The sequence below is a fragment of the Anolis sagrei genome, chromosome 3, assembly GCF_037176765.1.
Source record: "Anolis sagrei isolate rAnoSag1 chromosome 3, rAnoSag1.mat, whole genome shotgun sequence".
NCBI classification, from domain to species: Eukaryota; Metazoa; Chordata; class Lepidosauria; order Squamata; family Dactyloidae; genus Anolis; species Anolis sagrei.
Genome location: NC_090023.1, coordinates 252,415,938 through 252,442,828, shown reverse-complemented (window position 1 = coordinate 252,442,828; position 26,891 = coordinate 252,415,938). Strand labels below are relative to the sequence as shown.

Here is a 26,891-nt window from a genome sequence, read left to right as displayed (position 1 = left end):
ACAGTAGAGTCTCACTTATCCAACATAAACTGGATGGCAAAACCTTGGATAAGTGAAAATGTTGGATAATAAAGAGGGGGAAGCCTATTAAACATAATTTTGTGTTATGATTTTATAAATTAAGCACCAAAATGTCATGATTTACAACAAATGGACAGAAAAAGCAGTTCTGCACACTGTAACATTATGTAGTAATTACTGTATTTAAGAATTTAGCACCAAAAAAATCACAATTTATTGAAACTGCTGTGGATCTAGGCAGGAGGCAGACCGTGTTGGATAGGATACAAAACGTTGGATGAGTGAAAGTTGGATAAGCGAGACTATACTGTACTTTTAAAAATGGATACTGTTCCATTATCCAGGCAGAGGCCACTAGGAGGTGCTAGAGAGAGAAGGGTAGTTCATTTGGCATGGGGGGGGGGAGTTGAAGGAGGAAAACCATTTCCCCTGTTTTTGCTGGTTATTCCCCCTCCCTCCCCTTCCAGTATCATAAACAAGGGTTGTTTCCATGACGGGGGCATGGGTGGGGGGAATCATAGGAAAACAAGGGAAAATGGTTTTCCTCCTTCAACCCACCTTCCACCCCATAAAATGGACTAGTCCTCTCTCTCTAGCGCCATCTAGTGGCCTCCACCCAGATAATGGAACAGTACCTAAAATGTATATTCATCAGAACACTTATTGGGTATGAAAGCAGTTAGAAAAGAACTGCAGTTTAATAGTTGAGCGTAGGACATGAAAGTCTTACATTGCTTAGGTTCAGTTTCCAGCTTCTCCCATTAAAAAGAGGATTTTTGCTAGCAGAATTAGGTAGTAGATTTCATTGGAGGAATGTTTGGCAATTTGAGCAGACAGAGGTGCATTAGATGGAGCAGAGGTCTGATACAGTATGAGGTAACTTCATATGCCTAGATGTTGTATGATATGTATAAAGCCAGAGTATCTAATGTATAAAATAAGGAGAAATCTTTTTGTTCACAGTATAGGTTTGTGTATCCATGCAATAAAAAAAGATCAGCTCTTGTTTTAAAAAATGCAGTCCTGATGTTATGGAAATAAATGCTGGCGGTAGATAGTGAAAATAATTTTCATTTCACAAATATGAATCCAGCTGTGGACACGAAGTAGATATGAATTTAGTCATGAAAGTAAGCTATACTTTATTAGGATTGCAATTTGGGTGGATATTATTTTTAAAACCTTCTTAACATGGATGTGTGAAATAAAAATGGATTTTACAAAATGAGAGGGAAGAATTAATGATCTAATAAAAAGGTACAACGGCAACCTAGTTTACTCCTAGCTGTCAAGAAAAGCTTTTAATATGAGATATGATCCGATTAAGGTAGTGTTCAGGCTACATAGTAATTTGTGCCTTGTGTGTGCACTCCATCCCCCCAAGTTTAATTTCATCAATAAATCAGGGAATCCGAAATTTCGATTCATAGATAGTGGCAACAAGAGGAAAAAACAATAATTTTCTATAGTCGTTTTCCTTCCAAAAGTAGCTACAGTGCTTCCCTGAAACATGCAATTATCTCTCTACCAATGAATCTGTGAGAAACAAAAACTACTTGATATGGCTGAATCGTATCTGAAATTTACAGCATAAATCAGAGCTTGTGCTTATATTGTCCCTTTACAGTATACACAGTATATATCCATATTTTAATATATTGACATATATACTAATAATTTTAATATAATATATTGAAATATGTTTTTCTTCATTGAAATTGGTTGTAGGACAAATTGTGGTAAATTAAAATATGCCCTACCTGCAGCCAACCAAAGTTTAGGGGTTTTTTTTGGGGGGGGGGGGGAGGCAGTTTGAATGACGGAGCCAGACATGGTTGAGGCTGGCTGATTTGCTGGCCCATGCATGTGAAGCGGTGGAACAACAAGTTGGAGGAGGTTGCTCTGTTCCCCCCTTTCAGTTTGCCTCGTGCCAGCATGACCCACCCTCTCACCCTATGGACTAGTGTGAGTATAGACTGGTTGCACAAGGGTTGGGTAGGAATCCCCCCCCCCCCAAGTTTGCATTGGGGTTTTTTTCGCCTAACCCAACACTGTTTCAGATGGGTGTGAGAATTGGCTTTGGGGTGGCATCATTTAAATAGGTTTCCTTGAGTCATCAATAAGATTCCAAGGCATGTTAAAGGTTAAATAGTCACTGTAGGCACTGTGGCACCCCTGCCTTAGGAGTAAAGGGTGGACGTCCACAAAAGTCCCTAAAATGGAAGCTACCCTTGGGGCAGGCCAGTAGCCAGGATTTTGTTTCGGGGGGAGCTGAGTTTGATTTGGGGGGGGGGGGGCTAAGTCTGAGTGAAAGAGGGTCTATCCTAGCAAACCTTTTGTATCGTTACCTCAATACCCCCATGCATATGGGATATATTGAGCATGGTGATCAGATCATGATATGAATAATATAACAGTTTAAATAATGTACCAGTAAGGCCTTCTCGCAGACCACCATGAGAATTTCAGGGGGGGGGGGGGGGCTGAACCCCCCCCCCCCCCCCCCGGCTACATGCCTGCCTTGGGGATGGATTGAGAGTTCTCACTCTTTAAAAAAACACAGCAGTTTGGGAGAAAGCAACTTCATGATGGCCTTCCAACTATGATCAGCTGACAGTGCAGCCAAAGAATTTTGGTTGGCCTTCAGGATCCTTGGTGAACACATGACCTTGAAGGTGGTCAGAGGGAGTGACACCTGGCCAAGGGACAAGGCTCACTAGGTGACCATTAACCCAAAAGTTACATTTTATGTGTTTACAGATTTTCCCTTTACATGTTATTACGAGTTCTTTCAACAAAAAGGTCAGAAAATGGCCTATTAGATCCATTTTCTTGTGTCTGGTCTCTTTATTTCATGGTGGGAGTTCAAAAAACCGACACACTAAAATGCAATACCTAAAAAAGAAATCAACATCAAGCAGATAAAATCAGGTACATGTGAAGCTTCTCTATATGGAAAACAAAGTGTCTTTTGGTACTTCAGGAAGACTAATGGATATTTGGGGTGTAAGATCGATGATTTTTTCTGCCACAATGAACTTGTCAAGGCTTTGTTGTAAACATAAACAAAACTTCCAAGGCACCTTAAAAGTTGGCATACTTACCATTCTGGAATTTGTCACCAGCAGTTTGTGAAAAAAAGCAGTCTCTTTCTACCCCCAAACCTTTGCACCCACCTATGTTTTCTTGCTGGATGGAGCTCTGTGTTGGGAGAAAAGTGGGATATAAATTAATGTTTCAACCAACATGTGGAGGAGGATTGGGACTTTTCTGTAAAATCATCTTTAACAGAAAAAGTGGGGAGATGAGAAGAAATTGATGCCAGTAACCAGCATTTTTTGGTGAGCACTGCCATGTTTTCCAGCGTCAAAAAGCTTGGTTTTCCCCCTTCACACATTTTTAATTCTTGTAACAGCACTTTATACCAAGACAACTGTAACAACATAGTATTTCCAGTTGAATTGATTATTTAAGGAACAACAATACTAATAGCCAGTTAATGAATGAAAAACACAGAGGCTGTGCCCCATGCAATGGTCTTAGGTCAAAACCTCACTACCTCTGAGGATGCTTGCCATAGATGCAGGTGAAACTTTAGCAGAGAATGCGTCTAGAACATGGCCATATAGCCCGAAAAAAGCTACAACAACTCAGTGATTCCGGCCATGAAAGCCTTCGACAAGACAATGTTAATAATATATTTTAAAAGATGGTCTTCTTTATAAATATCACTCAACTTGTAGAGTAAGGGACAGATCTGGAGCACTACATCAATACAAACAGAAAAAGAAGCTTTGTTTATTTCAATGCATCTTTGATATCAATTTTGCAAATGTTAATCTGTTTATAATAGCAATGGCTTTGTGCGATATTTGTGGTGTGTGTGGCTAGCTGACTATATAAAATAAATGTCATTGTTTTCACTTTGCCTAGGGGAAAAATGAAAGGTAATTTCTTTTTGAATTCTCCAGGGTTTGAGCCATCTCCACCAGCACAAAGTAATCCATCGAGATATTAAGGGACAGAATGTTTTGCTGACAGAAAATGCAGAAGTAAAGCTAGGTAAGAATCTTCACACACAAGCACACACACACCCATTTGAGGAAAACATTTCCTAAACAGAGTACATTTGTCATGATCATCTAAGAAATGTGATTCTTTGCCTGATGTCAAATCAAGGGTTCTTCTAAGAAGTAAAGAATGCTAGCCTTCATACCATCCCAAATAAGTAATTTGGAAAGAAGGTAATTCGTATTGAATCTTCATTACCATTAAAGAAATCTTCATTGCCATTAAAGAATACTAAATAACTTTCTCAGAATTTCTTAAGCTGTAGTCTGTAGAATTTCATTTCAAAATTCATGTAACTTCCAATGATTGTACCTAGATTGTGGGAAGAGGGCCTTCATCACATGTGAAGATTAATTGGGGTTGTTGCCTTTTTCCTTCTTGATATGAGGCTGGTCAAACTGCTTTAAACTTTATCAAAACTCTCCTATGGTTTTTGATTTCTAGTGGATTTTGGAGTCAGTGCTCAGCTTGACAGGACAGTTGGCCGAAGAAATACATTCATTGGGACTCCATACTGGATGGCCCCTGAGGTTATTGCCTGTGATGAAAACCCTGATGCCACTTATGACTTCAAGGTATTTACATTTTTATTGACTAATGTTATCCTGAGATCAGTACTGGATTTGGGCAAACTTGGACTCTCCCGGTGTTTAGAACTTCAACTCCTACGGTTCCTAACAATGAGTAGGCTGTTAGGAATTATGGGAGTTGAAGTCCAAAACACCTGGAGGCCCCAAGTTTGTCCTTGCCTGGGTTAGACCCTGGATTTCAGTTGAAGCCCCTTAGTTCCTTTTTTGTTCATTATCATGATCACCATCAATTGCTTCTTTATTTATGTCCCATGCTTTTATAAACCTTATAAAGATGGTGTACAAAGTTAAAACAAATACAATAAAAATTCACATCACTAAACCATATAAAAGTTGAAAAATATAAATATAATTAAAAGCAATTTTAAAACAGATCCCGTAAAAAGAAAAAAAACAGCACAGCAACTGACTATATAGCACCGTATTAAAGGTCCTTTCCCCATTAGCCACTAGTTCTCCAAGGCTTGTTGAAACAAAAAGTTCACTGTGGAGTGTCCAAAATGGTTATGCTGTTTAGACAGCTGCTTGGGTCTCTATCACTTGAAATGTATAGGCGTCCATTATTTTCAAATATCGATTCTTTGGATGCTCTATAATTATTATAATATATAGTGTAATTGTACATGCATTTATCCCATATGAGGAGAAGCATTGTGGTTTGTGGACAGTGTCTCAGATTATAAATGAGAAAACTCAGGCTCAAATCCCCAATAATTATCTATTATCTTAGCCTGCCTTACATTATTATTGTGTGTATAAAATAAGGGAAAACCAAAGATTGCCAAAGGATTTTGGAGGAAAGATGGGATTAAAAATGAATAGTGATTTAAATATGGATGTAAGAGCTGGACCATAGGGAATTCTGAGCGAAGGAAGATAGATGCTTTTGAACTATGGTGTTGTAGGAAAATTCTGAAGGAAGATCAAATCAGTCGAACCAGTCCATACTCCAGAAAATGAAGCCCAACTGCTCACTGGAAGGAAGGATGTTAACGGCAAAATATGAAGTGCTTTGGCCACATAATGACAAGACAGGAAAGCTTGATAATGATGCTGGGGAAAATGGAAGGAAAAAGGAAGAGAGGCTGACTAAGGACAAGAAGGATGGATGTTATCCTTGAAGTGACTGTCTCAACTTTGAAGGAGCTGAGGGTAGCAATGGCCAACAGTGAGCTCTGGCATGGGCTGGTCCAGGAGGTCATAAAGAGTCGGAAGGGACTGAACAAATAAACAACAACAAACATGTAACATCAAGACAGAAATCCTTAGGTCTTCTGTAGAAGTGCATTGAGAGTTTAAGTTTCCATGGTTCAAGCTATAATGTTTTGAAGCATGCCAAATACATTTAAAATAACAGTTGGAATCATTCTGTCCTAAACCTGCTCACTTACAGGCAAAGAGAAGTTGTTTGAGTGAGTGAAGCCTGTCAAAAGCTTGTCAGCGAAGGTTTTCTGCTTTGCCAGAACCATATTGATTCCTTGTTAATTTTTTTTCTATTCTGAACACAATCTGGAGAGATGAACAGTCCATAAGGCAGGCAGTCACTGGAAAGTGAACTTGATATTCATTAGGGATGTGTCATTGCCATTAAAAGTTTGGATTTCAGGCCTTATGCCAGATGGTTTTGGACTCCAGCCAGTAATATGGAACTGCACACCTTTCCCAACATCTTCAAAAAACCTGACTTGTAAATTAACAAGTAAAAGATGCAGTCATTGTGGCTCTCTTTAGAAATTCTGTAGAAGGCTAGACAATTAAAATAAATAGATTAAAGAGAAATCATAAAATTGGGAGACCAGTTTAAAAATTTAAGTAAATGAAAAGTCTTACCTCTATAACTATAGTAGGAAAATGGTGGCTTGCCAGATGTTATTGCACTGCATCGCCTGTCATCCCTGAAAATTGCCTGTGTTGGCGAATTGGTTGAGTACAACATCTAGAAAAGTTCCCCAGATCAACAGCATGAGTAACATGTATGCCAGGGGAATCACAATTCAGTGACAGGAGACAACAGGATTGAAAAGGCTGCAGCTGGGAAGTGGAAGTTGCCAAAGTTAGGAAGCAAAGAGAAAGACAAGTGGGAGAAATTCCCAGAATCTCTGGAGGAAATATCTGAGAAACCATTTCTGTTCTCTTTTTCTCAGCCACATTTGCAAGTTTTTATCAGTTATGAGCATGAGAAGCACTTGGTACATCCAGACCTAATCATATGCTCTTAGGAAACAGTGAAGCTGACTTCAGATATGGGTTTTCTGGTCACTTAGCTGATTGACAAGAAGTTAACAGTTGTCCTAGGCTCTTGACACAGTTGTTCCCAAATGCCTTCTCAGCCAGCAATGGAACGAAATGTCTCCTTGATTTGACCAGTAGCTCCAGGAGATGGAGCCATGAGGGAAGTGTCTTGAGTGTAAGAAGAGGAAAATTGAGGCTGAATTTGATCAAGCATCGCCTGGAGCTCATTTCAGAACATAGCAGTGATGGCATTCAACCCTTGTCCTTTTGTGGCGTATATCTTCAGCTCCACTAATTCAATTAAGATGCTGAGCTGAATGCATCAGTGCATCAAAGGAGGCTGTGCTGAAGCTTGTCCAACTGAAAAAGGCAATAGCAATTTGACCTTTCCTAGGAGAACATCAGGCTCCTTGGATTTAGCATAGAGGTGGGCAAATTGTAGTCCATGAACTTCATTTTCATAGCCCTTGAAGTTTTCCACCAGTCTCTAAAAGTCCCAATTTTTAAAATAACTGCTTTTTATTTTGGGGCAGTTTTGCCCCCAAACTACATAGAAAGAGTGTTAACACAAAATGAGGTCAGATTTGTCCCTTTGTCTCCAAGCTCTAGATAAATGTAGGTGTTTAGATAGTTAATCTTCAGAGGTCACTCTTTTCTGGCCTTATTCAACTTCTGTTTCATTTTTTTTTTAGATTAGAAGCCACTTGTGTGCATATTTTATGTTTTTTATCAGTATCTTTCCTTTTCAATTAGGGGCTCGAGGTTTTTTATATGCCATTTATCCTCACATATACCTTTGAAGTTCATGTGAGACGGGGATTCACTGGAAATCACCTACTGAGAAGAGGATTTTCTTGTGCTTTGGAATCTTTGGGTAGATTTTCCCTGTGCTTTTGCCTTTAATACAATATGACTTATATATGCATGTGTTTAAAAGTTGTGTTGATCCTGTTGTTCAGCACCACAAATGCACTCTAGAGATTCTCTCCCTTCTAGCTCAGAATTGACCCTACTCTAATACTGTAGTGGCTATACTGTATGCATTTGTCTGGCATACTGTGAGTTTGTTGGATGCTGTATTTGGCTCTTTGGGTCCTTTGATAGACCACCAGAAGCAACTGAAAGTCTGAGAGGGGTTTTTTTGTTTGTTTGTTTCAAGGTCTTCCTAACCCACCCATCCCCTCCCCAGCTCCATACAGTGTTTTGAGACCATATCTCCAAACTCTATGGAGGGGGGCATTCCTTGAAAGAAAGGATTAAGAGATCAGGGGGGATTGAAAGAGAAGACATGGGCTTCACTCCCCTCAAGAGCTTCATGTGACCCACGGACCACATGATTCTTGTGTTCTGTATTTACTGTGCATAGTACATGTATTCTATGTGTAGACATTGTAGCCCAGAGTCCTTTTTATTCCTATAAGAGTTATATGATAAAGTTCAAAGGAATGAGGAATTGACAGAAGGGTGATCCTGTGAAGGGGAATGATAAATAATTGCCTGATGTTATTGCAGGAAGATTAACTGCTGGCCTGCTTGGGCTTTTCCATTTCAAAGAGTTATTCTTTTGTTATTGAAAGAGGATCACATAGGATTACAAAGCTTCAATGTTCTCAGATAGCAATTGTTTTGGGTTCTCTTTCTTCTCTCCATCATGAGGAGGGCAGGTCAGCTCTCCAGTTCCAGCTATGTGTGTGTCCGTATGTGCCTTCAATTATGGGAAGAACATTTAAAATAATGATGTCTGAGAGGCCTAAACCTTCTGATCCTAGAAGATCAGGATTTTTTTACATTACAGATCAAATCCTTAAAGCAGTGAAATGGCTGAAAACTTCTTCTGATGTATCTTTAGCTCTTCCAGATGGCCCTTGTTGCAGCCTTGTGCATTTCTTAACAGTTTTGTTGGTGGTTGTTTCTTTCAGAGCGATTTGTGGTCTTTGGGGATAACAGCTATTGAGATGGCAGAAGGAGCTCCACGTGAGTGCAACCCAATTTCATGCTTTGTCATTCCTTTGATGTTTGCTTGTTAAGATTCACTATGTTTAGGCAAGGGGTCCAGTTGGCTGTGATAAAAATACAGGAAAGTAATCTCCAAGCAGAGTGTTGACATTATGTGTGTGTATTTGCCTTTGAGTTACCCGTTGACTTATGGCAACGCCATAAATTTCATAGGGTTTTCTAAGCCAAAGGACACTCAGGTGATTTTGCCAGGTCATTCCTCTGAAATATAGCCTACAACACCTGGAATTCATTGGAAGTCTCCTATCAAAGTATTTTCTGGCCCCTGGAATAATGGAGGGGGGATCCTTTAATATGAACTATTCTGTGTTGGGGATCAGCAAGGATTTTCCCACCTTGTTCCAGTGACCAGTAAATGGTTGGTTGCAACTATTTTTTGCTTCCTAGAGACTTGCCACAGACCAGGAGCCAATAATACATGGCAAAAAAAAATCAGTCTAGAGACCACTGCTTTGACTATCAGTGCTCTCACCCAACATCCCTAGCATTTCAGAGTTTAGAAAAGTAATGGTATTCTGAAAAATTGTAATTCAGAAAAAGAATGTTTCCAATTATAACCTTTAAAAAATAGATAATAAGTGGATGTAGCAGTGCTCCTTTTATATTCATCTTGGTTGCACTTTTTAAAAAAATCACAATTAAAACTGAAATAAATGAAAGTAATAAAATAACCTTTGGTATTTAAAAGCAGTTTGCTGAAGCCCGGAAACAGGCCTGTTCTTCAGGCACCATCAAATTGTGGCTTCATGTACAATAGTGTACAATGTTTGACAGCAGTTAATTGGTAGAATTTGATGTGTCAGTTGAATGGTGTGTCAACTTTGACGCACGCAAGCACAGCCACCCACTCCTTATTTGTGACCAGCATTTTATCCTCTTTACTCATATATTTATTGTATTGTCAAAGGCTTTCAAGACTGGAGTCACTGTGTTGTAGGTTTTTTGGGCTGTGTGGCCATGTTCTAGAAGCATTCTCTCCTGATGTTTCGCCTGCTCATCAAGATAGCCAATTGAAACATTCACACCTACCTCCAACAGACAAGAGCTCTTTCTCCCACCCTGGACATCCCACAGATATATAAACCCAATTTTCCTAGTTTCCAACAGACCTCACAATGCCTGCCATAGATGCAGGTGAAACGACAATAGATAATGCTTCTAGAACATAGACATACAACCCAAAAAACCTACAACAAACCATATATTTATTGTTTTGTCCAATATTGGGCTTCTTTTCTCCTATGGGTATAGTTGTGAGAGATTGAAGATAAACATGGAACTTCCCCTTTCTCACTCTCCAACTTGGTATGAGAGACTCATACCAAGAAGCAAAGCAAATGAAAGGATGAGACTGTGCAAAAAACCTGGCTACAGGTCTCAGTGCCATTGTCCAAACTTCATGGTGACTTTTTACTTTTTCACATATGAAGGAATGAATGCTGTTTTCTTGCAGAGGAAAAAGGGTTTTCCCTTTTGTCACATGAGCTAAAAGTAGGAGTAGTGAGAGAAATAGCAGGTCATGGACCGACCTATTGTAATGCTATTGTGGGGCTGCCATTTTAATTTCTCACAGGTCTCCAAAACAGTGCTGTTCTACTCAATGTGATGGTGGTCTGTTTATTGGTGCCACTCCATGAGTTATTGGTGTATAGCAAGTTTTCCAGGGAAGAAAGAAGTTGTTGTCAAATGGCCGCAAATATAGTGTCAGTCCTTGGAGAAGAAAAACCTAGCTAATCCATCACATCAGACCTCTTAGGAAGGATGGGAGCCTCCAGGATGAGAAACAAGAGACAAATATGGCATTGTATTGATGAAGGCTTTCATGGCCGGAATCACTGGGCTGTTGTAGGTTTTTTCGGGCTATATGGCCATGTTCTCTCCTGACATTTGTAGGTTTTTTTGAGCTATATGGCCATGTCCTCTCCATGTTCTCTCCTGACATTTCGCCTGCATCTATGGCAATATGGCATTGCCTACTGATATATTGCGGAGAAAACCAGTCTCCCTTATCAATTAGTTTATGAAGCACTATTGTATTTGGCATTCCTTCAAATTTTTAAAGATGGCTGATATGTCACATCTCAGTCTTCCTCAAGCAAATGTTCCCAACTCCTTAAGCCAGTCCTCATAGGACTTATGTCCCAAAACTGGACACAGAAGTCCAGGTAAAGTCTGAACAAAGCAGAAAGGAGTGATGCCATGAATTCAACTGGACGCTATGCTCTTTTTAATGTAGTCTAGAATTGTGTTGGCTTTGAAAGAATGCCCTGCATATTCCTTTATGTTTTGTACCTGATGCCTTCTGTTATGATTTTGCAGCCCTTTGTGACATGCATCCCATGAGAGCGTTATTCCTCATTCCTCGGAATCCAGCTCCCAGGTTGAAATCAAAGAAATGGTGAGTGTCTCTGCCCACTCCTCTCCATCTGTCTATGTTTTGCATACTGTTAAAAAGCCATTATATCTGGTTTGCATACTGGGCAAGAACAAGTAAACACAGAAACATTCTTCTGCAATGAAAACAGTCTGTTTGATTTCCTATTGTGGTTGGTGAAAAGCAAGCATGTGAGCAGTACTATGGTGAAACTGTGAGGTCCTACAACCTGAGAGTGTGGGCATTTATTGTAGCATATTGACTGAGAATCTCCTATATTTCAGTTCCCGGGAAAACTCAGGGAGTGTCTCATGCTCTTTAAAAATCTACATGGGGCAGTTAACCTCCATAATATGCATCACTGGAAACAGAACATTGCAAGAATTTTGCCACCTGTCAGCCTTTTTGTTTTTTAGGAAGCCCTGAATTCACATGAAAAGCCATTTTTTAAAAAAATCTAAGGTCAGCAGTTCCTTTCAAGGTTCTGTGGCTTCAAAGTTGTGATCTTAAATGGTTTTAGGTTTTGCCTACTTAGAGCATATGGCCACATTTGACTTAGCATGTGAAAATCCTTGAGCTGGAGATCACTTGGTAAATATGGAGAGAGAAAATGGGTCACTGCTGCAAAACCCTTGAATGTGGAAGATCAAGAATTCAATAGAACCTGCTGATATATAGAAGTATTTGGAGCATCACCTGCTGCTACACATTGTAATGGGAAGGGAATAAAATGGCTCAACTTCATTCTCCTTCCAGCGTCGCTGCATCCGTTTTCAAATGGACTTAATTCTAATAAAAGCGAGGAATGTTTCTTTTTTCTTCTTCCTTGCTATCAGGATAGAATCAAATGAAACAAATCCCCCCCCCCCCCCCCCGTTTTACGTGCTAACATGGCTTTAGTCTATGTTTAGTCCAGCAGATCAATTTTGTTTTTTCTTAAAATTTATACTTGCCATCATTTCTTTCATCAAAATTTTATATCAGTAAATAGTACCACACATGGTTGCAGGTATTTTTTTTGATGCAAGCATCTTGTGGAGCCTTTCTTCTTTCCATTACAAATGGAAATGGGGATCCTTTTATTTTACAGTGATAGCCTAAACTCTGCAACGTCGATGGGGAACTTGGGCAGTATGTGATATAGGTGTTACCTGCTCCTTTCTTTGCTTTTAAAACTGGATTCAGTTGTTGACTTCTATATATAATTGGAATATAAGTTTATTGGCCCATTACTCACTCCTAAGGACTTTTCCAATGATATAATTCAAACACAACACAATGCTTCCACTTTAACTGCTATTTTATTTATTTACTTACTTACTTATTTACTGTTTCAAGATTGGAAAAGGTGTACGGCAGGGTTGTATACTCTCACCCAACCTATTCAGCTTGTATGCAGAACACATCATACGATGTACAGGGGTTGACGAATGCAAGGCTGGGGTGAAAATTGCTGGAAGAAACATTAACAACCTTAGATATGCAGATGACACCACTTTTATGTCCAAAAGCGAGGAGGAGCTGAGGAGTCTTTTAATCAAGGTGAAAGTAGAAAGCACAAAAACTGGGTTGCAGTTAAACATAAAAAAACAAGATTATGGCAACAAGAATGATTGGCAACTGGGAAATAGAGGGAGAAAACGTGGAGGCAGTGACAGACTTTATATTTCTAGGTGCAAAGATTACTGCAGACGCAGACTGTGGCCAGGAAATCATGAGACGCTTACTTCTTGGGAGGAGAGCAATGTCCAATCTCGATAAAATAGTGAAGAGTAGAGACATCACACTGGCAACAAAGATCCACACAGTTAAAGCAATGGTATTCCCCATAGTCACCTACGAATGTGAGAGCTGGATCATAGGGAAGACTGAGCGAAGAAGGAAGATAGATGCTTTTGAGCTGTTGTGCTGGAGGAAAGTTCTGAGAGTGCCTTGGACTGCGAGAAGATCCAACCAGTCCATACCCCAGAAAATAAAGCCCGACTGCTCATTGGAGGGAAGGATATTAGAGACAAAGTTGAAGTACTTTGGCCACATCATGAGGAGACAGGAAAGCTTAGAGAAGACAATTATGCTGGGGAAAATGGAAGGAAAAAGGAAGAGGGGCCAACCAAGGGCAGGATGGATGGATGGCATCCTTGAAATGACTGGCTTGACTCTGAAGGAGCTGGGTGTGGTGATGAACGACAGGAGGCTCTGGCGTGGGTTGATCCATGAGGTCACGAAGAGTCGGAAACAACTGAACGAATGAACAACAACAAACTTACTTTCACTAGTATACTGCTTTATTCCCCCCAGCAGGGGACTCAGAGTGGTTTCCAACATAATTATGGCAAAATTGAATGCCTCACATACAGAAAACTAACATAATGATAATAACATACAAATGTCAATTAAATCATAAAACACAACATCTTTTAACATTAAAAAGTAAATTAAAAACATATCAATGTAAACATTAAAATCACACAATCCAACAATCGTAGTCCTGGCTGTTGCAAATATCATACCTATTGCACATAATCCCTGATCATTCCTTGTACTGCTTACTTCCCAAAGGCCTGGTCCCACAGCCAAGTTTTTACCTTTCTCCTTAAGGCCAGGAAGGAGGGTGCTGATCTAATTTCATTGGGGAGGGAGTTCCGTAGCTCTCGTCCCCACCAATCGCACTTGTGAGGGAGGTGGAATCGAGATCAGGGTCTCCCCAGATGATCTTAATCTCCGAGTTGGTTCATAGAGGGAGATACATTTGTATAGGTAATCTGGGCCAGAACCATTAGGGTTTTATAGACTAAAGCCAGCCAGTACATTGTAGCAGACTGGCAGCCGGTGGAGTAGGCATAACAGGGTTATGTCCTCCATATACCCTACTCCAGTGAGTAATCTGGCTGCTGCCCATTGAACCAATTGGAGCTTCCAAACAGTCTTCAAGCAACCCCATATAGTATGTGTTGCAGTAATCTATACGGGATATAACCAGAGCGTGGACTGCCATTGCAAAGTCTGACATCCCAAGTCAGACCTGGCCATGATATAGCTGCATCCTATTGACTTCTGCAGATCTCACAATTTCACAAAAAAATGCCATAGAAGTTAAAATAAGATCATACACTAGGCTTTTAAAAATATTTGTTTAATGTACTTTATTTTATTTGAAATTTGTTTTAATGGTTGATCTTGTTTTAGACTTGTTTTTTTTTTAATGTAGCTGGGTGTCCTCACCACCCCAACCAAGACATTTGGCACACCATATTTTAAACCAAAACCATCCCAAATGTACCTTTCAGATCTGTTGAAAAATCATCCAACCATTTTCATATGCTGGAGAAACAAATGAAGAAATACAAGGAAACTGGATTTTTATATTGATAGAGAACTAACAAGGTCGACTTAGGCAGTGTGATCACTCCCAGTGTGCCATGTTTATCAGGCTGGAGCTGAGTGCATTCATGATCTGTATAAATGAGATATTACAGGGAAGGTAAAAGATAAAGCCTCATGGGGGAAGTCTCTCAAAAATTACACTGGGAAATTGACCGAATATTCAGAATGGGTTTTATTTATTCATAGTTCCAAAATTGGATTTACAGATGGAAAAACAAGGATCAACATGCAGAAGCATAGGCAGAGGGAGAGCAACAAGCTTGCTGTAATACTTAGCCGTAATAGTTTTAATCCCGGGGTCATTCAGAGGGTAGTGCAGTCAGTTATATTTGACAAGCGCAGGCTTAGATTGAATCCACTACTTAGTCCTCTTTCGGGTGAACTATCCCTCTTTAACTTTCAGTTGCAACACTGAGGATGTCCTTTCTTTCTTTCTTCCCACTCCCTGATTTTACCATAAAGGACAGGCTTCCCTCTTGTCAGATTTCACCTTCCTCAGATGAAGCTGTCAGGCTTGGCAGATTGCTTTGTTATACCCTGATATAAATGGCAAAGGAGGTGGAGATAATCTTACCAGGGTGGTTTCTCCCTTCCCCAGAAGCAATGTGGTTTCTTAAGATGAAGACACATTCAAATAAGAACTATAATTGCATCATAAAATTGAAATTAAATAGGATGCTTATTTGAAAGTCTGCTATGTTTGAAATCAATGCACCTTTGCTGTATTGGCAAAGGCTTTCATGGCAGGAATCACTGGGTTCTGATGTGTTTTCTGGGCTGTATGGTTATGTTCCAGAAGCATTATCTCCTGATGTTTTGCCTTCACCGATAGCAGGCATCCTCAGAGCTTGTGAGACCTCACAACCTCTGAGGATGCCTGCCATAGATGCAGGCAAAATGTTAGAAGAGAATGCTTCTGTAACATGGCCATGCAGCACGGAAAACACACCACAACCCAATACACCTTTGTTTCGAGAAAATGTGTTGGGAGTGTCTCAATGTATTTCTTTTTCAAAAATTTCACACTTGGGATAAAATTCCCAGAAATGTATTTTGGCCCCTTTTCTGTCTTTTCTATATTTTTTTTCTCTGATGCTGTCACTGATCCCAGGTTCAAAATTTGGCACTTCTTCTTAAATTCATGATTTTTTAAAATTCACAGTACTTATAACATGGGTCAGATAATATTGGGGTACGTATCTGAGATAATATATTCCGAATTGGAGAGATAATGTGTTTGGTATGCTTTGAGTAACTCAGTACATGTGTTGTACAGACATTAATGGTTAGTAGACTGTTGTAATTCCGATGATAGGCTCCTGCATTTCCTCCCCCTTCCTTTTTTTTCTTTTCAAGTCACAAATGGGAAAGAACAAGGGATCCAATCTTCCCATGAAAATTAGGCAGGAGAAGCTGGACAGCTGTGTGTGCCAGATAAACACAGCTGTGTATCCTCTTCTATTGATCCATTCACCATAGTTTGCCCCAGGCCAGTTGTTTGATCAGAAAGAACATGACAAAAGTGGGGTACTCAAGTTGAGAGCAAAGTAAATGGGAAATTAAGTTACCACTCTTAGCGTTGGACTAGCGGCTTGGACATGATAATTCTTTGGAACTTTGGAGATGCCAATACAAAATGATTTTGTTGGCTCCTTTCCAATTTTCCTCAGCATGTCCTTTTCTGTAATTCAGAACAAAATGCAAGCATCTACTTTGCATTAAGTTTTAGAGTTAGATCTACCTTAAGGTACAAATACAAGTTCAGAGTTGCGCTTACCTACAATTTGGCTAAAGCTGAAAATGGTGATTTCATTATCTTTCTTGTGATTATGCTTTCACATTGAATGTCTGGGTTTTGTCAGTTGGGCTTGTAACGCAATGCATTCAGAGATGTCTATATATCTGTGTGCACAAATGGGTATGCACATGCATGCATGCACACACTGTACTCTCCCTTTAGGTCTGGTATTTGATCTTTGTTAGTTCTGCTTGAACCAAACCATGCAGCTGATCAGTTACGGACACTATGGCTATTGTTACCCAGTCCTTATTGAGAGGTCTTTGCACAGATTCCTATATTGCAGGGGGCCTCAAGGGAAGGAAGCCAGAGGTGAAGAGCTTGTGACCTTCCCCAAGTTGTTGTACTGTAGCTCCCTTCAACCCTAAGTAGTGAGGGATGGTGGAATTTTCAGTCAGTCATCTTCTGGAGGGCAACATATTGTGTGCTCTGTTTGAATTCTTAAAATAGATCTATGCTTAGGATTTTCTTTATCGTATTGGAAGCAACTTAAGAAACTGCAAGTTGCTTCTGGTGTGAGAGAATTGGCCATCTGCAGAGACATTGCCCAGGGGATGCCCAGATGTGTTACCATCCTGTGGGAGGCTTCTCTCATGTACTTGCATGGGAAGCTGGAACTGACAGATGGGAGCTCACCCTGTCTTGCGGATTCAAAATGCCAACCTTCAGGTCAGCAGTTCAGCTGGCCCAAGGGTTTAACCCATTGTGACACCATGGCTCCTTAGGCTAAGAAACAAAGACTAGTCCAAGTTGACCCAGTAAGCTTTGAGAATGAATCAGATTGTTTGCTAAGTAATGGAAGATACAGGATCTTTTTGCCATAGAAACGTGTATTCCCACTTACCTTTAAAGTATAGAATTCCTTATCTTTAGTTTGGTTGCATTATAATTATTTGCCTACTTGTGGTCTTGTAGTGAATGTTTTGTAGACTGGTGTTTTGTTGTTGTTTTTTTCCCCTATGTGCTTCAAGGAATATCCCTGTGTTACATTTGGATGTTCATGAATGAAGCCGAAGCTATTAATCATCTAGAATATGTAGGGATGTTTAAAATGACAATCCTGTTCAGTGGCAGCTGGGGCTTATGATCTGCTTTTGCAGAGCTGTATTCATAACATTTTTTTTTTTGCATCTGTAAAGTATTAACAAGCAGTCTGTTCCTGGCCAGTTGGTATTTGCTAAAAAATAACATAATGTAAATTTGGTGATTAAGATATATGCTTGCTATCATAAAGGTCTGTAGATTTTGTGCAAATTGTTTTATGCAAACAAATTATATAAGCTTACATTGGGCCTCTTAGAACATTTTAACTGTCCGCTTTACATGATAGATGGTTGTTTGATGTTCTGAATATGTGCATTTATCTGTGTTGTGTATAACTGAAACTTTCTCATTAGGTCAGTTTGAACTCAAAGTAAAGAGGATATCTTCCTTGTTTTTTCATGTGGTGTCCTCTGAGTCAAAGTGACCACTCTTTTTTTTTCTTTTTAAGGATTCAAAGTCTTAATAAGGATTCAAAGTCTTTAGGGCCTCATCAAACTAGAGAATCAATCCAATTTAAATCCAGTTGCTGCATCCTGCAGAACTCTAAGGTTTGTAGTTTAGGGAGGAACCTTTAACAGCTTCACTAAACTACAAACCCCAGAATTCTGCAGGAGGCAGAAACCGGATTTAAAGTGGATTCATTCTCTAGTGTGATGAAGTTGTTAGTCTCGATTAATCAACTAAAAGCTTTAATTGATGCATATCAGTGAGGACAATGGCAATACAGAGTTTAATAAGTCCATTTTTCAAAGTTGTTATTATGGAAAGATTTTGGAATATTTTGTTTTCAAGCACTCACATCCCTGAATACTAAACAAAAGTTATCACATCCTTCCACATCATAAGAATATGCTGATATTGTGGAGCTATATATACACTTCTATAAATATTTTACTGACACAAAAACACAGCAAATGAGCTCTATATGCTGGATTTCATATCACAAAATCACAAGTCGAAAACTTCCCAAGCGTCTAGGACTGTGTGATGTATTTTCGAATGATGCGTGCAGATCCAAGTAAGGTGCAGTTGATTTTGTCAATGTTTACTGTTTCCAAATGCCGGCTGAGATCTTTTGGCATGGCACCCAGTGTACCAATGACCACCGGGACCACCTGTACTGGCTTATGCCAGAGCCTTTGCAATTCAAATTTGAGGTCCTGATAATGGATGAGTTTTTCCTGTAGTTTTTCCTCAATGTGACTGTCACCCGGTATGGTGACATCAATAATCCAAACTTTTTTCTTTTCCACAATCGTGATGTACTGGTTCTTTGCTGTGCTTTGAGAAGTTTTTCTATTATTATTATTATTATTATTATTATTATTCTGACACAAAAACACAGTATGTCACAGCAAACAATATATATATGCTGGATTTTGTATCACAAAATCACAAGTTGAACACTTCCCAAGCATTATGTATCAGTGAATAATGCATACAGATCTGAGTAGGGTGGCTTTTTGAAGCTGACAGATGGCTATTTGCAGCTGACAGGTGTTGTTGTTGTTGTTGTTGTTGTTGTTATACCACAAAAATAACATTCAACATACTGTCAGAAAACCATTTATTCAAAACTAACAATATGCACATATGAAATGAAACCACTAGGTCAGGTAAGACTTGCATAGGCAAAATAATTTCAAGCCTCCTTGAAGGCAACAGGATGCATTTTGTAGTCCACTCCAAAAGGCACGCCAAAATGCATCCAGGAGTGATTTTTCCCCCTTTCCCCTGCTTCCCCTGCACAGAACCATACATCTCTCTCCACCAAGAAAATCAATCTCCTTCTTCTGTGGAAAGAAGCAATGGGATTCCAGCTGTGTTTCTGTCTGCCAACTCAGCAGACAGAAGAGTAGCTAGACACCTCTCACTTCTTTCTACAGAGGAGAGTGGTTTCTCAAAGAATAATGGTTATGCCTACACACAGGCAGGTTCCCCATTGAATCTGGCACTCAAAAATGTGGAGGAGGGGTTGCTTTCAGGACCTCAACATGGGTAATCTTTTCTACAACATGGAAGTCTTCCCTTTGGCTACTTTCCCCTCTCTAGAGCAACAGGTGAGGAGAGTATATTTTGACTGTGTGCTGTATAGTATTTTCAGCATTCAGTGGCATGCAAGGCAGAGAAGGATTCTAGATATCACAAAAACTTACATTACATAAATAGTCCTGGTACATATCTATTGCATCATATATGGGCCTGTTTATTTGGTGTTTGAAAAAGAGTGTTCTAGATTACGTGTTCCTGTTGAAGGTCACTCCGATCTTCCTTTCAAGATTTTATGGTAGATGAAAGGCTGGGAAGTGACCACAGCATCTATTTATAGACTTTTACAAGCCCATCTATGCAAGTGCTTTGGAATAAAGCCAGCTCTCTCCCACTCCCATAAATCCAATATGACTTTCATAGATTGAAATGAAATTCAACATTGGAAAAAAAAATGCAGCAGAAAATGCATTGCACTCCTGTGGCTCATTCAGAAGTTCATTTAAAGCTATGAAGATGGTAGGGTATGTAATATCTCTGAAGGTGTGGACTTTCACATGAATCCCTGTAGTCAAAAGGGTTGAGCAAGTCCTTTTGTGTTTTGTGGATAATGTAAGTAAATTGCAAGGTGAATAATTTATTAACGTCTTTAATATAACATTATTTTCATTTCTTTCTCACACTTACTCATGTGCATATGGATATGCAAAATAACACAGAATTAGGGTGTCCAATGTCATCTCATAAAATACTGACCTTTGGTTTATTAAGTACTTCTGAATCTTTCAGCTGTCCAGTGTAACTGGCTAAAGAATTTATAAATTTAGCCAATTTACTCGCATAGTTGAGGTCATATAAGAGAGAACGTATGGTCTTTAGGCTCTGATGGCTATTTAAATAAAAAATAAAATAAAATTATATTTGTTAGAACAGTTATGAAATATGAGTGTGTGAACTAGCCAGTTGTTTAGAATCTTTTTTCCAACTTTTTCTCGTACTTGTATGTATTTTTTTCTTAATGTCATATGTGCCAAACAATGTACATGTTGAGGGAGAGAGAAGTGGGCATCTCCACATTGTTTATTTAATCTCTTCCTGAATCCCAAGATAGTACTTTGATATTCCAATTAGTGTATTGAGAGAAACAGCCTTTATAAATCTGTCAGCATTGGAAGATAAAACTGTATTTTTCTACCATAGAAGATTTCCGGTCTTATCTGCCAGCACTAATTTGAACTAATTTTCTTGTTTACCAAAGCCGCATGTTGTGTTGGGAGCCCATCAAAATATTTCTTTATTGTGAATCTTTACTGCCCATTTGTGTTTGATAATAGGATTAAAATGAGTTCTAAGAATTTGTAGTTATAAGTGAAAACAATTCTAAAAATCCAAGTCACATGCCCTGAAAAATTAACCTTTTATTGGTTTTCAGGAAAAAAGGGAGCAGCCAGAACTTCTGTAAGATATTCTAAGTAATAATAAATTATTCTGACAACAATACCTGACATTTAAATTTATTTAAGGCGAAGCTACAACTGTCTTCTGGACAATATATGGTAGTTATATGCAGCTTCCAGATTCCGTTGAAGATCAGTTGCTGGGAATTAAGAGTGATGAATATTTAACTAGTGGAATAGAATTGACCAGATCCTTTGGCATATCATTTTCATGGCAGTTTCATGCTTACAGTTAGTTTGTACACAATCTTCCTTCACAGAATTATAGCTTTGGAAGGGACCTCAGAAGTCAACAATCTAACTTCTAGGTGTTTCTGAACATCGGATTTCCAATGTAGTCCCAAATGCTGAAGCTGCCAAAAATTTTAGTCTGGTGGTGTTAAAGCCAAATGTCAAGTTAGTAGAAGTGGAGAACTAGATTTTTATTCCTTTCTATGTTGTTGGTCTGCCAGAAAGAAACACTTCAGGAGCTAGGAAGTGTAGTATCTTCAATGTTCCTGTCCCAAATAGATCTGTGCTACCAAATGTTAACTTATGTCTATTTATTCATGTTTTCCCCATGATAATGCACAGGTCAAAAAAGTTCCAGTCCTTCATTGAAAGCTGCTTGGTAAAGAATCATGGCCAGAGGCCCACGACTGAACAGCTGATGAAGCACCCATTTATTCGAGACCAGCCTAATGAAAGGCAAGTCCGCATCCAGCTGAAGGACCATATTGACAGAACGAAGAAAAAACGTGGGGAGAAAGGTAAGACAAAAATGTATTTTATGTGCTACCAGTGAGGGATACTTGTGTTAGTTATCTATGACAAAAGAGCTCACAAAACCTTATTTGACAACAGATTTTTCATATATTTCATGCGGAATGAGAGACAACCCTATTCTTGGAAGGTGTCTGAATGTGTTGTGTGCTTTCAAGTGGTTTCCAATTTATATTGACCCTAAGAGGATTCTGTCATGGGGTTTTATTGGCAATAATTGTCTTTGCCTTTTGCCTTTTTCAGAGAGTCTGAGACTTGCTCAAGTCTGAGACTTGCTGAAGGACAAGGACCTTCAGTAGGTTTCCATGTCGAAGCAGAGATTCAAACTCTGGTTTTCAGAGTTGTAGCCCAACACTTAAACAACTACACCATGCTGACTCATGTTTTTTAGAAGGAAAACTAGAATTTCTCTGGAACAAAGAAAAATAAGAATTTGAAGGAATAGGTTGGAATACTTCCCAGAACATGAAGAGAGATCATGAGGCTTCCTAAGTTAGTCCAGATGAAGAGAAGCCACCTTTCAGATTAAATATCCAATAACACTCTTTGTGTTCTACATCTGTTTACTTCATGATCCACCTCTACAAAAGAAGAAACTTTTTGTAAGGATCACTAGTGTAAAAGCTACTTAAGAGTGGAATAAATTCTCTCAAAGGACTCACCGTCTTTGGAGGTCTTTAAACAGAGCTTGATAGACATCTTTTAGGGGTTTTTAGATGTGTGTTTTTAATGGCAGTGGAGTTGAACTAGAGGGCCCTAGTTCACCGCTTTCTACCTCTAAGATTTTATGAAGCTTCAGTTACCAGCTCAGGCTTAAATTGGAACAAATATGTTGATGTTAATGGATCTTCCTTTCCAGCCAGAACATGGTACTCTTGAATGGTTATATAGGCAGTAACCATGGCACAGACATGCTTTGGCTTGTTTGTGTGTTTAAATGCAACAGTTTATCTTAACAGCAATAGGGACATAGCAACCCATTTTAGTGTTTTTGCATAATCCATTACATTATTTTTCATTTTGTTAAGTTATATGGCACTGTAAAAATGCTATGAATATGCTATGAATATTTCAAGAGAAACAGACAACGAATCGCCAAGTTTATTACACCATCGTGTTTGATGCCATAATATTTATAAAAGTGGCATGTTTTTTGCAACAATTGATATTATTTCAATTGAACCAACTCATAAAATAAAGAACTATTATCAGATGAAACTTGTTAAATAAATGCATTTTCAGCCTACTTAGTTTGGAATATGAATTTCTATAAAGCCAGTAAACATTCCTATAAAATATTTTAAATTAACACATCACTCTTTCTCTGCCTTTGCCTTGTTCTTTCCCCACCTAAAATGAATGCCAATCTAAATTTTCAAGGGAAAGATTGCGGACTTTTACTTAACTCTCAAGCACCAACTCTTTCCACAGACAAACCCCTACTTTTAAATCAAGATCCCCTACTTTAGAAGAAACACTATCTAAAATAGTGAATACCAAAGATAAAGTAACTGCTCTCTCTCTCTGTATATATATGTATGTATGTTCATGAACTTCTACTTGGAGCTCTGAGAATAAATGTGCTAAGGATAATTTTTGAATTCTCTTGAATTTGAAGGGAGTTTTAAAATTTTAGTATCTACTCATCTTGGCTTTAGGAAACATCTAGATATCTATGAGTGAATGCAGATCCATTTGAGTCTAGAACATCTGTTCCTCTTCCACTTAACAAAGCAAAATACCTCTTTTTTGCTCTTCTGAAATGATACTCAAACCTCAGATTCATATCCCACTGTGTGTTCTCTCAGGCCTATTAGTAATACATTTTAAACATACCTCAATATATATATTTATACTCTAATCCCTTCCTGAAAAGAAGTATGGATTCATTGGTCATTTCCTGCGTTTCCCTGTTTTACCAACACTGAGTCACAAATCAGTGAGATTTGTATGACTAATAATCAGTCCTTCGTGACAAAAGAATCCCCATTTGCCCATTTACTTTTCATCTAATAGTGTTCTGAAAATACATAGATAGAAATTATATACAACTTATAAAAATTAGCTTAGTGAATGCAGTATGTCCTCCATATTTCAAAAGAGAGAGCCTTATGAATAGAATATAGTGTGCTTTCAAAATAATCACATTGGCAAGGTTTGTATCTCTGCCTCAATGCAGACTTGTTTGGTGATGTGAATTCAAGTCATTCCTGAAACAATATCCTTATCCAGTGCTACCACATATTAAAATGGAAAAAAAAGTTTGCTTTTCTCAGACCAGAACCCTGTGGCTCTCATCTTGCAGAAAAACGAATGGTTTCCGTAAAGGGCACTGACATTCAATTATGTTCCTAGATGAAACGGAATACGAGTACAGTGGAAGTGAGGAGGAAGAGGAAGAAAATGACTCTGGAGAACCCAGGTAATAAATAATTGTCCATTCTTGCCCATGTGACTACGAGGAATGTTCTGAGTTGTATTTGATAAAAGAAAGTCAAATACAAATGTGGCAGCTCTCTCTAAAATTAGATTTCTATCAGCCATGGACTGTGCCCCTTACATTTCAGGCCAGGTATGATGTACTGCAAACCTTTGGGCATCCTAAGGGTTTTTTTCTAACAGAAATCTCAACATATGGTTAGTACCACCAGATAGGAGAAAGTGAAGTGGCAGCTCTGAAAGGTTTGTTTGTTGTTATTTTTTAATTTAAAAACTACAACTAGAAGCAGACTTGAGCCTGAACTAATACATCTGTGATACACAGGTGGAAATGTAACCCATCACCTCAAACTGTTTTGCTACCTCTGTTATTTGTGAATATTTTGGTTTCTGCATGGCAGCTAACAGCTGTGCTCATTTTAGAAGAGACATGACATTGTTATAGAACATGCTGGTCACCTTCAATTTGTACTTGGAAGAACATCATACCATGTGTCTTGATACATGCCTTCAGGCTGCATGTGCAAGTTTATTCCTTGAAAAATATCCTTCCATAAACAATGAGTACATTGCAAGGAGAAGCTTGAGCTAAACTATTTTCTCCCTGATTTGCTGCCTTTTACATGTAAGGAGAATGATGCGCTGCCTTTTACTTGTAAAATTGCATTGGATAGACCACATCAGCTCTAGTTTCTGATACAGAACATATGTCATCCAGTAGTCACCATCTGCTCACCCATAGAAAACCATATTCAGTAAGCCTCGGCACAATAAGAGGGGTTCATGAGACCAGTCACTCTCGTTGCGATAGTGTAGTAATGGTGAGGCCACAGACCATATTTTATTTCTTGCGGATAACTGGTGGTCCACGGACCACAGGTTGGGAACCACTGACCTAAGGTATTGCAGATCTCTCACCCCCAAATGTATTACTTGAGTCTTCCACATTTGTAAAATTCAGTTAAATAAGAATTGCTGAGAGACTCTTGTATTAAGAAAGTTTTCTGAATACTTGAATCCTGCAAAAGAACAGCATGAGCTTTGAGCTGGGTACAAATACATGCATGTTAATGAATGCCAATATGTGGCAATTATGTTCCATGTAAAGTGTGACAAGTAACTGATTTTGTAGCAATTGTGTCTTCAATCTAAATTCTCAAATGATTTTCATAGTTAATTTACCATGCTTTTGACATCCATTTTGAAAAAAAAAATAGTGTGGAATTCCATATTGTAATGGAGAAAAAAGTTGTTAGCTAGCATCCACCCTTCAGCCCTTCTTGGATTATGAGTATCCTGGAAGACTTAAATTTAGTATTAATCTAAATCAGTTATGTAATGCTTCCTTTAGTTCTCATCATGATTTGCATTGCAAACACACATTTCCTTAAAGAATAAAATGTACGAATCAGACTGCCTCAGATAATGTTACTTTAGGACTAACCATGTGGTAGTCTCTTCAGGTGGATAATTTTGTCTCATATTTTCATAAAGACAGCATGAATATGTAGGATGGATTCAGATTTGTACATCTAGAGGCTATCTCTGTATGTCATATGAACCTTCATGAGAATGTTCTGCTGGAATGATGCAAATTTGTCTTTCGCTATGAAGCTCCATCCTAAATCTGCCTGGTGAGTCAACATTAAGACGGGACTTCTTGAGGCTTCAACTTGCAAATAAAGAGCGGTCAGAGGCCCTTCGTCGGCAGCAGCTGGAGCAGCAGCAACGGGAGAATGAAGAACATAAACGTCAACTGTTGGCAGAACGGCAAAAGAGGATTGAAGAACAGAAAGAACAGAGACGGAGGCTAGAAGAGGTAATAGATGGGTGTTATGTCATGTAGCATTAAGAATCCATGCTCTCTTTGCTCAGAATAATTTTTCTTCTTATCTGAACATCATTCATTCTTTCTAAAATCAGCTGATTAAAGATGGTTCAGAACCAAATTGAATAGCAATGCAAAGTCCAAGTGGATGCTTCTTCCAAACTGTATCATGACATGATCTGAAAGAAAGAAGGATTAAGTACAGAATGAAATTGAATCCAAAGATACATACACCTTGATCCAAATAAATATGATTTCCTAAGGTTTATTTTCTTTAAAAAAATAGATTCCAAGCTTCTTATTTGTTATGCTAGAGAAAGTTTTGTAATCTATTTATTATTACTTATCTATTTCCAGTATTTCTATCCCGTTCCTTCTCAACCCCCGAAGGGGGACTCAGGATGGCTTACATTTGGCAGCAATTCAATGCCACTATATATAACAGAGCAATATAATAACAATTAAAACAATAAATAAAACATTCATTAAAACAGTAAAAAACAGTAATCTATATAAATAAAAATCTAATGTTTGTTTGTGGGATTAACATAACTCAAAAACCATTGGATGAATTGATATCAAATTTGGACACAATACACCTATCAGGCAAACGAGTGACCATCACTCATAAAAACACTGAAAAACACAGCAGAAGAGACTTTAAAAGCCAAAAAGCAAAAAAATACAACACACGTGCAAAACCGTGTGTGTGTGTGTGTGTACACATAAACATGTATATATACACACAAAACACATATACACAGACTGGACCACAGCAACGCATAGCAGGGGATGGCTAGTTGGACATGTTTTTAATCATATGAGTATGTATTTTACTTTCCTCTCTGTTGTATGCCAGCTTGGTGGGAAGGGGAGGCTATAAAGA

At 38.6% G+C, this 26,891-nt stretch overlaps 1 protein-coding gene across 6 annotated transcripts in view; it reads left to right on the top strand.

Moving 5' to 3' along the window:
- The window catches only part of TNIK (TRAF2 and NCK interacting kinase), a 308,720-nt gene that overhangs the window by 180,956 nt on the left and 100,873 nt on the right, over nt 1-26,891 (top strand). For all 6 annotated transcript variants that reach the window (XM_060767526.2, XM_060767524.2, XM_060767528.2 and 3 more), the window contains exons 6-12: nt 3,993-4,083; nt 4,537-4,667; nt 8,834-8,888; nt 11,250-11,328; nt 21,550-21,725; nt 24,094-24,160; nt 25,792-25,996. In XM_060767526.2, the coding sequence (XP_060623509.1) occupies nt 3,993-4,083; nt 4,537-4,667; nt 8,834-8,888; nt 11,250-11,328; nt 21,550-21,725; nt 24,094-24,160; nt 25,792-25,996 (804 nt within the window). The remainder of the gene's footprint in view (nt 1-3,992; nt 4,084-4,536; nt 4,668-8,833; nt 8,889-11,249; nt 11,329-21,549; nt 21,726-24,093; nt 24,161-25,791; nt 25,997-26,891) is intronic.